Consider the following 13120-nt stretch of genomic DNA (forward strand, 5'->3'; position numbering starts at 1 on the left):
AAAGAAGATCTTTCTCCAAAATGCGTCAAGGGGTAAAATTAGAAATAACAACATTAGGTTATTTCTAAGGACTCAGGAATAACCTAATACCTAGGGGGCCTAGGAATCTCTGCAAGGGGAATAGGTCATTCCTAAGAGCATTGTTCTTAGGAATAGAAAGTTTTACCAAACAGCGGAATAAGCGGAATACTATTCCATTCCACGCCTATTCCGCGAACCAAACGTGCTAAATCATGCTCACACTTGATTCATTTCCTCTCAAGTCAAAAAGGATCCGATACACAGATCCATGGGCTAAACCGTCCTGTAATGCAAAGCAAAGCAAAGCCGTGACGCTGAAAGCAATTTGCATCACTTCAATTCCACACGTCGCAAGTTGCGAACCTCCTCCGCCACGTGTTCACCCACGCGTCCGCTGCATGCTCCCTCTCCGCCGCTACACTCTCCCCCCTCACCTCTTTATAACGCTCATTACCACTCCACCTCAACTCTTCATACACACACATATATATAGAGAGAGAGTTTAGCTTTAAACAAAAATATAATGGAAGGCAAGAACGTGTCGACGCACCCGGACGTTCCCGGCGAGGCAACCCATACCGGCACCTCCCTCCTGGAAACCGCCACCGCCGCTATCCAGGGTTTCGGCCCCGTCAACAAGATCCACCAACACCTCTGCGCGTGAGCCCTACCACCTCCAAAATCAACATTCTTATTATTATGTTCAGTCTTGGGACCATTGTCCACAATGTATTGTGAATCATGATCATAGTTGATATTAGTGTTGTGTTGAGCTGGTACTGGGTCGTGTCTCTGTCTGGAACGTCAGTTGATCATAGCTGATATTGGTGTTGTGTTGAACTGATACTGGGTCGTGTCTCTGTCTGGAACGTCGTTGACGGATGAAACGGCCTCCGTTCCGCGCAACTGCAGTTCCCTTTCAACACAACTGCAGTATCAGTTCAACACAACTACAGTATCAGTCATGACCATGGTCACCAGTATAATTTGCGTATTATGTTCCACTGCTCATTTCTCTTTTATTTTTTTTCACACTCCCACAATTCAATGGTATAATTCGTGAGCGAATGTCAAGTTCATTGACTGACTTGAAATTGAATTTTGATAAAAGGGTTATTGAGTCTAGTATTCCATCACTTTGAAAATGTGCTTATAAAGAAATAAAGTTATGCTTTCATAGATAGCAAGGTCATTGGCAGCATAACCACATGACTTTTTAGTGTAGTGCTAATTTTTAGTGTAGTGGTTAGCACGTGATCTTAACAATAATCTAATATTGTGATCAGGTTTCATTTCTACGGGCACGACATGACGCGGCAGGTGGAGGCGCACCACTTCTGCGGCCACCAAAACGAGGAATTCCGGCAGTGCCTGATCTACGACAGCCCGGGCGCGGACGCCCGCCTCATCGGGCTAGAATACATCATCACGGAGGCGCTGTTCTTGACTCTTCCGGACAGCGAAAAGACGCTGTGGCACTCGCACGAGTACGAGGTGAAGAGCGGGGTGCTGTTCATGCCGGGCGTGCCGGGTCCCATCCAGCGCAAGGACATGGAGTTAGTGTGCAAAACATACGGTAAGGTTATACACTTTTGGCAGGTGGATCGCGGTGATAACCTCCCCCTGGGTATCCCTCAGATCATGATGGCACTCACCAGAGATGGCCAACTCTACGACACCCTTGCTCAAGGTAACCTAATATATGCTTAAACATTTTTTTTTTTTAAAATAAAATAAAATTCAGGAGTTTATTTAATTCTAAAATTACTAATAAAAGGAGGACATTGAAAAGGGAATTATATATATAATATTTGTGCACGCAGATGTCGAGAAGCGTTACAAGGTCTCGTTTGCGGAAGAGAAGGAGAAAAGGGCGTACATTAAGGGGTTGGAGAATGGGATTCATCCCCTAGCAAACGCAGGGGGAGTTGGGATCCAAACAGTGCTTAGAGAGGTGGATTGCAGCACTAAGCCTGTACAGTCCTCTACTGCTCCACCAAGAGTCTTTGTTTAACACTTTCAAAGTGTAGTGCACTCAGTGGCTTCATCCCCAGCCTCCTCCCGAGCAGGAGGATCATGGTGTTCGTAGGGTTGGTGTCTAGTGTTCATAGAGTTTATATGTACCGTACATAGGATATCAAGTTATAGTTGAGAATACTAAGCAATATATGTCTACAACGAGAAATAAAAAGGGGTGAATCATGGTCCTCTTTGTTCATACATCCAATAAAAATGAAACATTTGGTGGGGATAAAAGTGGGAATGCTGTGAATTTAATTGTAAATGTACTATTAATAATACTAATATCTGATGATGATGGTGGTAGTGGTATTGGTAATAAGGAAGTATAATAGAGCTGGAGAAAGAAGAAGTGGAATTTTCATATATTGCTTGATGCTTGGTGTGGTTTTACAAAGAGTGAAAGAGTGAGGAGGGGTATTTATAGTTTCAAAATCATAATAAATAAATAACATTTATACAAAATTGGGATAAGTGTTTAAGCTAGTTGGATTGACATTGGATTGGCTTGTCGTGGCTCATTGCATCTAGCATCACAAGAGGTCACGTGTTTGTCATCATGAGTCAATATGTTTCATTGAACATTGAACATTTTTTTTTTTTTTGAAAATTAAACATGGAACATTGAACATTTATGTTCAATACATACTGCATGTAAATATTAACATGAATGGACATATAGCTTAGTTGGTAAGACCCTTGTTTTTTTAAAATCAAGTGGTTGGGAGTTTAAACCTAATCTTAGACATCTAATTTTATTTTTTTTTTTGGAACAAAAAAATTAGGTTAAGGAGAAAATGGTACAATATATGCTCCCCTCATAAAGGCAGAAGATGATAGCGCAGAAGATGACAGCGCATAACGATTTCACGAACTGATTTTTTGAATTAGTTGTGGGTAATGCCTTGGTAAATATGTCTGTACAGTTCTCATCACTTGAAAGAATCTATTGAATATTTATTTCACATTTCTTTTGAATATCATGAGTGAAGAAGAATTTTTGTGAAATGTGCTTTATTTGGTTTCCCTTGATGTACCCCTCTTCAATTGAGCGATACATGCTGCATTGTCTTCATATATTGTTATTCGAGTATCATCTACAGATAAATCGCATGTCATCCTAATATATCGAGCAATTGATTGAAGTCATACACATTCTCGACTTGCTTCATGAATGTGGTTAGCTTAGCATAATTTGAAGAAGTGGCAACAATTGTTTGCTTAGTGAAACGCCAAGATCTAGTAGCACCTGCATAAACAAATAACTAGTTTGGGATCGCGCTATATGCGGATCTGAAAGATATCCAGCTTCTGTCTAACCAACCAAGTCGAATTTGGAATCTTTTACATAAAATAATTTCAAATCAATTGTGAAACCAACCAAGTTCAATTTGGAATCTTTTGCATAAAATAATTTCAAATCAATTGTTCATTGGAGGTAACGCAATATATGTGTGATGTCATTCCAGTGCCTTCTTGTTGGAAAAGAACTATATCTTGCTAACAGATTAACAAAAAAAATGCAATATTAGGCTTTGTTGCTACAAAGTACATTAGTGCACCTATATTGCACTAAGATATGATGCTTCCGAACCAAGGATTTCTTCATGATCTTTCAAAAGTTAGAAATGATCCTTTTTCACATTAAGAGATTGAACAACTATTGAACTGCCCAATGAATGTGCTTTGTCCCTATAAAATCGTTTAATGACCCTTTTGCCATAATTTGATTGATGGACACATGTCTTTATCTGAATGTTCAATACGTAGGCCCAGGCAGAATTTTGTTTTTCCTAGATCTTTAATCTCAAATTCCTTTTTCAAATTATCTACTGTTTTTGGGATTCCTCAGGTCCCAATGATGTTCATATCATCAACATAAACAGCGCGTTTATGACTAATCTATATCCAGATCTCTGTATAAAAACACATGGACAAATTGGATCATTGGTACATTATTTTAGTAAATATTCACTAAGTCAGTTATCACATGCACACTGATTGTTTCAGTCCATATAGAGATCTTTGTAACCTTATCGAATAAAGTTCTTGAGGACTGTTTAATGCTTTTCAAGCATTTTCAATCATTCAGGGACTTTCTTGTAAAGCATAGAGATAAGCTACTACAAAATTCATTAATTGCATAATTAACCTTTCATGCACAGTTAGACTAATGAGGTATCGTAATGTTACAACACCAACTACAAGCGAATATGTTTCATCATAATCGATACTTGATTGTTGAGAGAACACTTGAGCTACGAGTCTCGCTGTGTACCTCGTAATTTCAATTTTCTCATTTCTTTTTCTTAAAAGACTCATTTGCATCCCACAGCACAATTGGCCTAAATGGAGAGAAGCAATATAAGCATAATTGAGTTCTCTTGAAAAATAAAAAGTGTTTGGTCCAATCGTCTGAACACCTGAAAAGGTAAACCTTTTCAGGTGTTCAGACGATTGGACCAAACACTTTTTATTTTTCAAGAGAACTCAATTATGCTTATATTGCTTCTCTCCATTTAGGCCAATTGTCTTTATTTTGACATTCATGAATGGATCTTGGTTAATGATCCATATCACCATTCATGATACTCAATACAACATTATATGTAAAATAGTTATCCAAATTGACTTTATTTCTATTGCATATATCTTCAGCATTAGTATAATTTACCAAAATATCTTCATTTTTCTCAATTTCTAGTGAATGAATTTCTCTAGGGATTTCATTCCCTTCATATTCATTCCTTTGACTTTTTTTCAGGAATGTCATTCATATCATTATTCCTACAAAAATAATTCTTTGTATTGACCTTTCTTTTCCGAGGGGTCTTCCACGCATCAAGCATATTTGAGAATTGAGATTCATTCCCAATTTGACTTTTTAGATAAAGACATATTTGTTCATCAATTAAATTATACCAAAAAGATCCTAAAGAGATTTTATATAAACAAAGCACATTCATTGAGCAGTCTAATGGATGTTCGATCTCTTGATGTGGAAAATGATCCTTTCCGATCTTGGGAAGATAATGAAGAAATTTTTGGTCCGAAAGTATCATATTTTAGTGCAATAGGTGCACTAATGTACCTTGCTAACAACACAAGCCTGATATTGTATTTTTGTTAATCTGTTAGCAAGATATAGTTCTTGTCCAACAAGAAGACACTAAAATGACATAAAATATATATTGTGTTACCTTTAAGGAACAATTGCTTTGAGATTATTTTAAACAAAATAGACTTGATTGGTTAAGCAGATGATGGATATCTTTCGGATACGCATAAAATGCTATCCCAAACTGGTTATTTGTTTATGAATGCAGGTGTTGCTATATCTTGGCATTTCACTAAGCAGACAATTGTTGTCACTTTCTCAAATCATGCCGAGCTAATAGCTATTCATGAAGCAAGTCAAGAATGTGTATGGCTTAAATCAATTGCTTGGTACATTAGGAGAACATGCGGCTTATCTGTAGATGGTACTCCAATAACAATATATGAAGACAATGCAACATGCGTCGCTCAGTTGAAGGAAGGATACATCAAGGGAGACAGAATAAAACACATTTCACCAAAATTCTTCTTCACTCATGATCTTCAGAAGAAAGGTGAAATAAATATTCAACATCTCAAGTGATAACTTAGTAGACATATTCACCAAGGCATTATCCACGACTACATTCAAGAAATTAGTTTGTGAAATCGGAGCGATGCCTTTATATGAGGAGCATATATTGCACTCTTTTTCCCTTAACAAAAGCTTTTGGAGAGTGTTATGGAGCAAAAGAAATTAAGTAGATGTTCAAAATGATATTTGAACCCCCAATGACTTGGTTAGAAAACAAGAGTCTTGCTCGCATGGACAGCTCAACTGGTCACAGGTGTGAAGGTTGGGAGTAGAGACTAGGGATCGAGTCTTTCCAGCGATAGTATGTGAGCAATCTCTGCGCAGTGAGCAAAGGTCTAGCCTCTGAAGTTGAGGAGAAACCTTTTGAAAATAAGAAAATAAGAGTCTTACCAACTAAGCCATAAACTCATTCATGTTGTTGAACATAAATGCTCAATGCAAACAATTTTTGAGTTTAAAAAATGGTTAATTCATGATGATAGGAATCAAACACGTGACCTCTAGTAGTGTTAGATGCAATGAGAAAGTAACAAGCAATCAAACTAGCTTGGACACTTATATAATTTGTGTATAAATGTTATTTATTTATTGTGATCTTAAAACTATAAATACACATCCTCACTCTTTGTAAAAACACACCAAGCATGAAGCAATATATAAACACTCCATCTCTTTTTCCTCCAGCTCTATCCTACTTCCTTATTACTACTAGTAGGAGTAGTAGTAGTAGTAGTAGTAACAGCAGCAGCAACAGTAGTATATGAGTTTGAACACTTTTGAACATTTTATGTCAACATACTAGTAATTATTTATTTTAGACATATTAATATAATATATTGGTGATAAAAATAATTAATTTTAAATATTTATAAAACAATATATGAGTTGGAACATAAATATTATAATGTGACACTAATGATGTCATAGCCACCTAAATTAAGTTAACGGTAATATTAACATCGTTAACTATTGTCTTTAATTGCACCACTTTTTAAAGTACAAGAATTAAAGTACATGGATTAAATTAAATAAAATAAAGATAAAAGGGCTAAACTGAACAAAATACTATAGTATAGGGACCTCATAGTTACTTTGACTGCTTAATGTAGGTAGTTTTAATTAAAGAGTTAATTCCATTTGTGATCCTAGATTTATAGGTGACAATTCACTTTGTCCTTTTTTTATTAAAACGTCCTCATTTGGCGCTAGTATTATTGTGGCATGACCATTTTTAGCCATCCATCAACAAAATTGTTGAAATGTCGTTAAATACAAAGACATTTCAATCTTTTTTTATACCAAGTAGATTCAATTACTATATTTTTAATGTTTATTTTTTGAAAAAATTCATAATTAAAGAACGAAATGCCCTTGTATTTAACGATATTTGAAGTGTTTTGTTGATAAATGACCAAAAAATAGTCATGACACAATAATACTAGGACCAAAATGGATATTCTGATAAAAAGGGATAAAAGTGAACTTTCACTTATAAATCTAGAAAAAGAAATGGAATTAACTCATTAATTAAACATTAGTATGATTATATATGTTTAATGATGCTATGTCATTGGCATTTTAACCTAGCATTATCATTGTTTATTTTCCTTTCACAGGTTTTAGTAGCTTAGCCGTGGTCGAAACTTTTGTATTAGGACCCACCACCCATTCCCTTGATTAGTTCTTTATATAGGCTAAAATGTCATCTAGCACCGTGAACTATATTTGATTATTCATGCTGCACCCTGAACTTTCATATCGTATATATATTGAGCCACAAATCAACAAAAAAATTTTACCTAGAACTTTTAGCAAGTTTACCTATCTTCCTGCTGACATGGCGTCTGATGTGGCATTTCTCGTAACCTTATATTGTCCATGTAAGCGTTTACATATTTAAAAATTTAAAAAAATTTATTATATTAAAATAATCAGAATTTTCTTCTCTTTATTTTTATAATGTATACTTTTCAATTTTGCAATTCCAATGTTTCAATTTTTTTTTCAGAATTACTATTTTTTAACTAATTGTTTGTTTTAGTATTTTTTCAATTTTCCAAATTTATAGAAATTCTTTTTTTTTTGTCTTCGGTTTTTGTTTTTGTTTTTTGTTGTTTTTTTTTTTTAATTTTTATTTTTAATATGTAAATGCTTACATAGACAACATAAGGTTAAAAGAAATGCCACATCAGTTGGAAACCTGCGCCATGTCAGCAGGAAGACAGGGAAACCTGCTAAAAGTTCGTGAATTTATTTTTTTGGTTTGTGGCTCAATTTATACGATATGAAAGTTCAGGGTGCGGCATGAATAATTGCATGTAGTTCATGGTGCTAGATGACACTTTAACCTAAATTTGCGACAAGAATGAAGAAAATTGTGGAAGATTAGAGAATTGGGTCGCTAATTTCTTGGCGGCCAAACAGAGAAACGAAGAGAGGAAGAGTAGTACGGATCAGTGGCGGCGAATTGAAGTGAAGAAATTCAAGACTTGATCGCAAGGAATTTTCGAGCTTCAATTCTGACTAACATCTTTTTAGGTTTGGATTGCTTTAATTTTCTCCATCTCTACTTTTATTCTTGTTAGTTGTTAGATTAAATTTCTAGATTAATATTTACTTTTTATATGTCAAATTGCTTGAATTATCCATGTGTTTACATAGTGATGAGCGTTTCGAATTTCAGTTTGAATTTTTTTACGGTTTCGATTTTTCTATTTTTGGATTTTAAAAGTTAAACCATTCGATTTAACATTAGAGTTCGATTCGGTTCGGATTTAATTCAGTTCGGTTTAACAATACATATTCACATAATCCATATCCAAAATCTAAACATTATACGGAGTACAACAAAATAGCAATTCAAAATAGCAATTCAAAGTTCAAACATACTACTAAGTACTAATTATGAAGTAAAGAACAATTGCGACAAACAACAAAAACGCAAAGTAGAGAACAAGTTATAAAGAAATCAAATAAAAAATAATTGGAACTGAACGACAGAGCATGCATCAAGAGACTTAAATTTACTTCTTTCTTATTATTATTATTATTATTATTATTATTATTATTAAAACCAAATGGTATTCGGTTCAAGTTTGATTTTTTATCAAGCCGTTCAGTTCGGTTTGATTAAAATATTCCATGCTTCTTTTTTTGTTGGGTATCCTTGGATGAAAGATATGATGAATAAGATCTTCCTTATTTTTTTTTAGAGTGTTATAAATAAGATTAATGGTGAACATAATTTGTAGCCGTTGTAAGTTGTAACGGATGTATTCATGTCTCATTATATATGCGATTTATTAACCTGTTGTATTGTATATATGTATGGGTATCCTTGGATGAAAGATATGATGAATAAGAGTCCGTTTGGTTCGCGGAAAATATTTGAAGGGAAGTGGAAGTGAAATTCCGTGAAAAAATAGTGTTACTAGGAAGATAAATTATGTTGTTTGGTTGGTGGAAAAGAAATTGCAAGGTAGACTCTGATCTAGGGTATAATAATTAAAATATGAGTTATACAAGTTGAACTCGTATAGCCTACGGACTACCCATTTATCCGTATTTCTATAAATTAAAATTTAAAATTTAAAAAATTTGAACTTTTTTCTTTTCTGTGTATTACTGTATTGTTGTCTCATTGTCTGTGTATTGTTCGTTATGCTTCCTACAGTGTCTTGTGAAAATGTTTCAATTTTGTGATTTGTGTTAGGAATCACGAATGGAAAAAGTGAACTTAATTATTGCATAGACAATTGTATATAATAGGCTCACGGCTCGAAAAAAAAAAAAAAAAAAAGCCAAAAAAATCTCAAATCTTTATGCATGGTGATTTTGTGAACATTATATTCCAACCTTTAAATTTGATGAAAAAAATCTAAAGATTTATATTTTGTGATAATTATATCCAATAATTATACATAACAATTATATTAAAATTTTTAAATGTTGACTCATTAATATCTAACGATGAGGGAAATAATAATCTGATTGTATTGAGAAACGAATACCTAATACAGAAGACTAAATACAAACAATCATAAAGAGATAGTAACCTAATGAACCACAATGACTAGAGTCCTATTACACCCCTTCAAGCTTATGGTGGGAAAGACAAAACATTAAGCTTGTCACGCAAAAGCTCAAACCGCTTGACAGACAACAGTTTAGTAAAGATATCAGCCACCTGGTCTTGCGTAGAGACAAAATGCACCTGCATAGCATCGGAAGATACCTTATCACGCACAAAATGATAATCCACCTCCACGTGTTTCGTTCGAGCATGAAACACAAGATTAGCACACATATACGTCGCCCCAAGATTATCACACCATAACACAGACGGAGAAGGAACAACCAAGCCAAGCTCAGACAAAAGAGAAAGAATCCAGGTAACCTCAGCTGCAACATCAGCCAGAGCTTTATACTCAGCCTCAGTCGAGGAACGTGCCACAGCGCGCTGCTTGCGACAAACCCACGAAATCAGATTACAACCAAGAAAAACAGCAAAGCCACTCGTGGATTTGCGATCCACCGTATCACCAGCCCCATCAGAGTCAGAGTAGGCATGCAGCACAAAAGACCGAGAAGGGCACAAGAACAAACCAAAGTGAAGAGTAGATTTAACATACCGCAGCGCACGCTTCAACATAACCCAATGCGAAACCAAAGGAGAGTGCATATGCTGGCAGAGGCGATTAACAACATAAGACAAATCAGGCCTCGTGACAGTCAAATACTGGAGAGCACCCGCCAAACTCCGATACTGAGTCGGATTATCAAAGAGCTCAACCGAAGTGTCCTGAGCACGAGACATAGATAGAGGCGTAGACAGCGGTTTACAATCCTCCATACCAGCACGCTTCAAAATGTCAGTCATGTACCTGCGCTGAGAAAGGACAAAACCACCATCAATAGGCATAGTCTGAATACCTAGGAAAAAACTCAGAGCACCCAAGTCACGAATCTTAAAAACAGACGCAAGACGCTCCAACAAGGTGGTCACGAGAGACTACCCATGACTAGAATGTCGTCAACATAAACAAGAACAAACACCTGATGACCTTCGAAAGAGCGAAAGAACAGCGAGACATCAGTTTTAGAAGCACTGAAGCCCACCGAAAGAAGGAAGTCATGAAGCCTCTTAAACCAGGCCCAAGGAGCCTGTTTTAACCCATATAAAGACTGTTGTAGGAGACAAATGTGATCAGTGAAGCTAATTAAATTAATTTTTAATCATCAGAAGATTTGAACTAAAAGTTTTATATACACAACACTATAAAAAATACAATTAAAAAGTACTTACTAGAAAATAAATTTCTAACACAACCCATAGAAAAAGAAACATAAAAAATTGTTTAACAAATTCTTAGGATTGAAACTTTGGTTGGTAGGCAAAATTACAAAGAGAAATAATGTAAAATTAGAAAGTATAAGAAAGAATGCATAATGTATAATTCATTAATACAACCAATTACATTAACATACCTTTAATTCTAGTTATGACTTAATTAATAGTTTAATTTAAAGGTATTAAGAAAAAATTGAAAAGAAGAATGGATAACATATGAAAATATTTGTATAGGAAGCATTTGGTATAAATCATTGACGCAATTTGAGTAAATACCCAAAATGGTCCCTCGACTATATCTAAATTCACAAATTGGTCATCGACTTATGATTTTAACCAATAACATCCTTGACTTTGCAATTTTTACCTAATTTAGTCCTCCGTTAGTCTTACTGTTTGTTGACCGTGAATTCGAAGGACAACGTGGTAATTTCACTTGCTCCCTGCATTCTCCCTCGCCAAAACCCAAATCCTCCTATCACTTCTTCAGGAACTCCTACAATTCTTTTCAATCCCAAATCGCTGTTCATCCACGTTTTTGGATTCTTTCTGCGTTTCTCTTTATCCAGCTTCTTGTCGTTTTCTTTACCCGGAATTCGCCGCTCTCTTTCTCCTCTCATGCCCAGGTTCAGCTTCATGTTCCCCCCTCAAACGATTACGCTTCCGCCCGCCGTGGCTCAGCCGCCCAAGGACGAAGGAGAAAGGTGCGAGTACGGTAGGGTTTATATTTACGACTTGCCGCCGATGTTCAACGAGCATTTGGCTTTGAAGAATTGCACGGATCTGCATCTTTGGCAATGGCAATGCAGGCTGAACACTAACGAGGGGTACGGGATGAGGGCGACGGAGATGGCTCCCGGCTGAGGGCTGAAGGGTACGGGATGAGGATGAGGGCTGAACGCTAACGTCGGAGGTCATATTTCACCACTGGCTCCTGAATCTTCGCCACCTTTTCTTCGGTATATTTGAATTTTGTTGCTGAGCTTGCAGGATTCGTCCCGGTCTCGATCTGTGCTCTTTGAAGCCATGTACACCAAAAAGAGGACCAGATACGAAGCTGCTCCCAACGTTAATGGAGATTTTAAAAAGGCCAAGCAAGGTTTGTGAAATTACTAGACTATCCCTGTGTTTCACGGCCATTGACGGGCTCATTAACGGAGGACTAAATTAGGTAAAAATTGCAAAGTCAAGGATGTTATTGGTTAAAATCATAAGTCGAGGACCAATTTGTGAATTTAGCTATAGTCGAGGGACCATTTTGGGTATTTACTCATGCAATTTTTAATAAATACACACTTTTTATTTCAATTATAATTTAACATTATTCGCTTATATATGTGTGTATTACACATTTGGTCGCGCAATTAATTACTATTTTTAGTTATAAATCTACTCATCATCACTTTCAATTCTTAAGAATATGACTCTTTAGTCATTAAATGAGTTGTAAATTTAATCGCTCAACCAATAGATATATGAAACACTATTTGTATTCAAAGTTTTATGAAGAAATAGAGAATAGATTAAAAGTCACAAATATACTTTCATATATATACACTATATACAAATGAAACTTGTCACCACAAATTGTCAAAACACTGAATTTACAACTCATTTAATAAGATTTGTAAAGGTTGGAAGGCAGGAGTTAGATTTATAACTTGGGTAGAAGAGTAGCTTAAGATATCAAAAAGCAATTTTTTTTTTTTTGAATAACTATATTACTCATGTATATAAAATTATTGTTGTGAAGAATGGAGTCCCCGGACATTCCCAACAACATGTGCATATGAGTGCCCAATTTTAGTATTGAAACTTTTTTAACTAAACTTTCTCTAATTAGAAATCAGTTTTAAAAAATTAAAAATTTGATAAATAAAAAAAAATTAATAGAGTTAATCATCGTTTTGGTCCCTTAATTGTTCTTTAATTGTCAATATAATCCCTAATTTTGAATTTCAACTAATTTGATTATTGAATTGTTTAACATTTCATCAATTAAATAATTTCAGAGACCAAAATGGTTATTTTAGTTATTTTACCTAATTAATATGTTGAACTAAAAATCATTGCGATTTTATACCCAGAGTTTTGTCTAC

The 13120-nt window shown here is 35.2% G+C and overlaps 1 protein-coding gene across 1 annotated transcript; it reads left to right on the forward strand.

The window, feature by feature from the left end:
• Positions 1-528: 528 nt before the first annotated feature.
• LOC116017343 (oil body-associated protein 1A-like) lies at positions 529-2321 on the forward strand. The gene is made up of 3 exons (XM_031257905.1): positions 529-681; positions 1308-1711; positions 1845-2321. Exons 1-3 carry the CDS (start codon positions 545-547, stop codon positions 2033-2035), a joined length of 732 nt encoding a protein of 243 aa, XP_031113765.1. The 5' UTR covers positions 529-544; the 3' UTR covers positions 2036-2321.
• Positions 2322-13120: the final 10799 nt, after the last annotated feature.

Source organism: Ipomoea triloba, chromosome 4 (genome assembly GCF_003576645.1).
Source record: "Ipomoea triloba cultivar NCNSP0323 chromosome 4, ASM357664v1".
Taxonomy (NCBI): Eukaryota; Viridiplantae; Streptophyta; class Magnoliopsida; order Solanales; family Convolvulaceae; genus Ipomoea; species Ipomoea triloba.

What these genes read in the sequence shown, in the direction of transcription:
- LOC116017343 (XM_031257905.1), top strand. Translation starts at nt 545, where the DNA reads ATGGAAGGCAAGAACGTGTCGACGCACCCGGACGTTCCCGGCGAGGCA. An exon ending in ATCCACCAACACCTCTGCGC is followed by an intron (nt 682 to 1,307) that starts GTGAGCCCTACC and finishes TATTGTGATCAG; the next exon opens with GTTTCATTTCTACGGGCACG. An exon ending in CTACGACACCCTTGCTCAAG is followed by an intron (nt 1,712 to 1,844) that starts GTAACCTAATAT and finishes TTGTGCACGCAG; the next exon opens with ATGTCGAGAAGCGTTACAAG.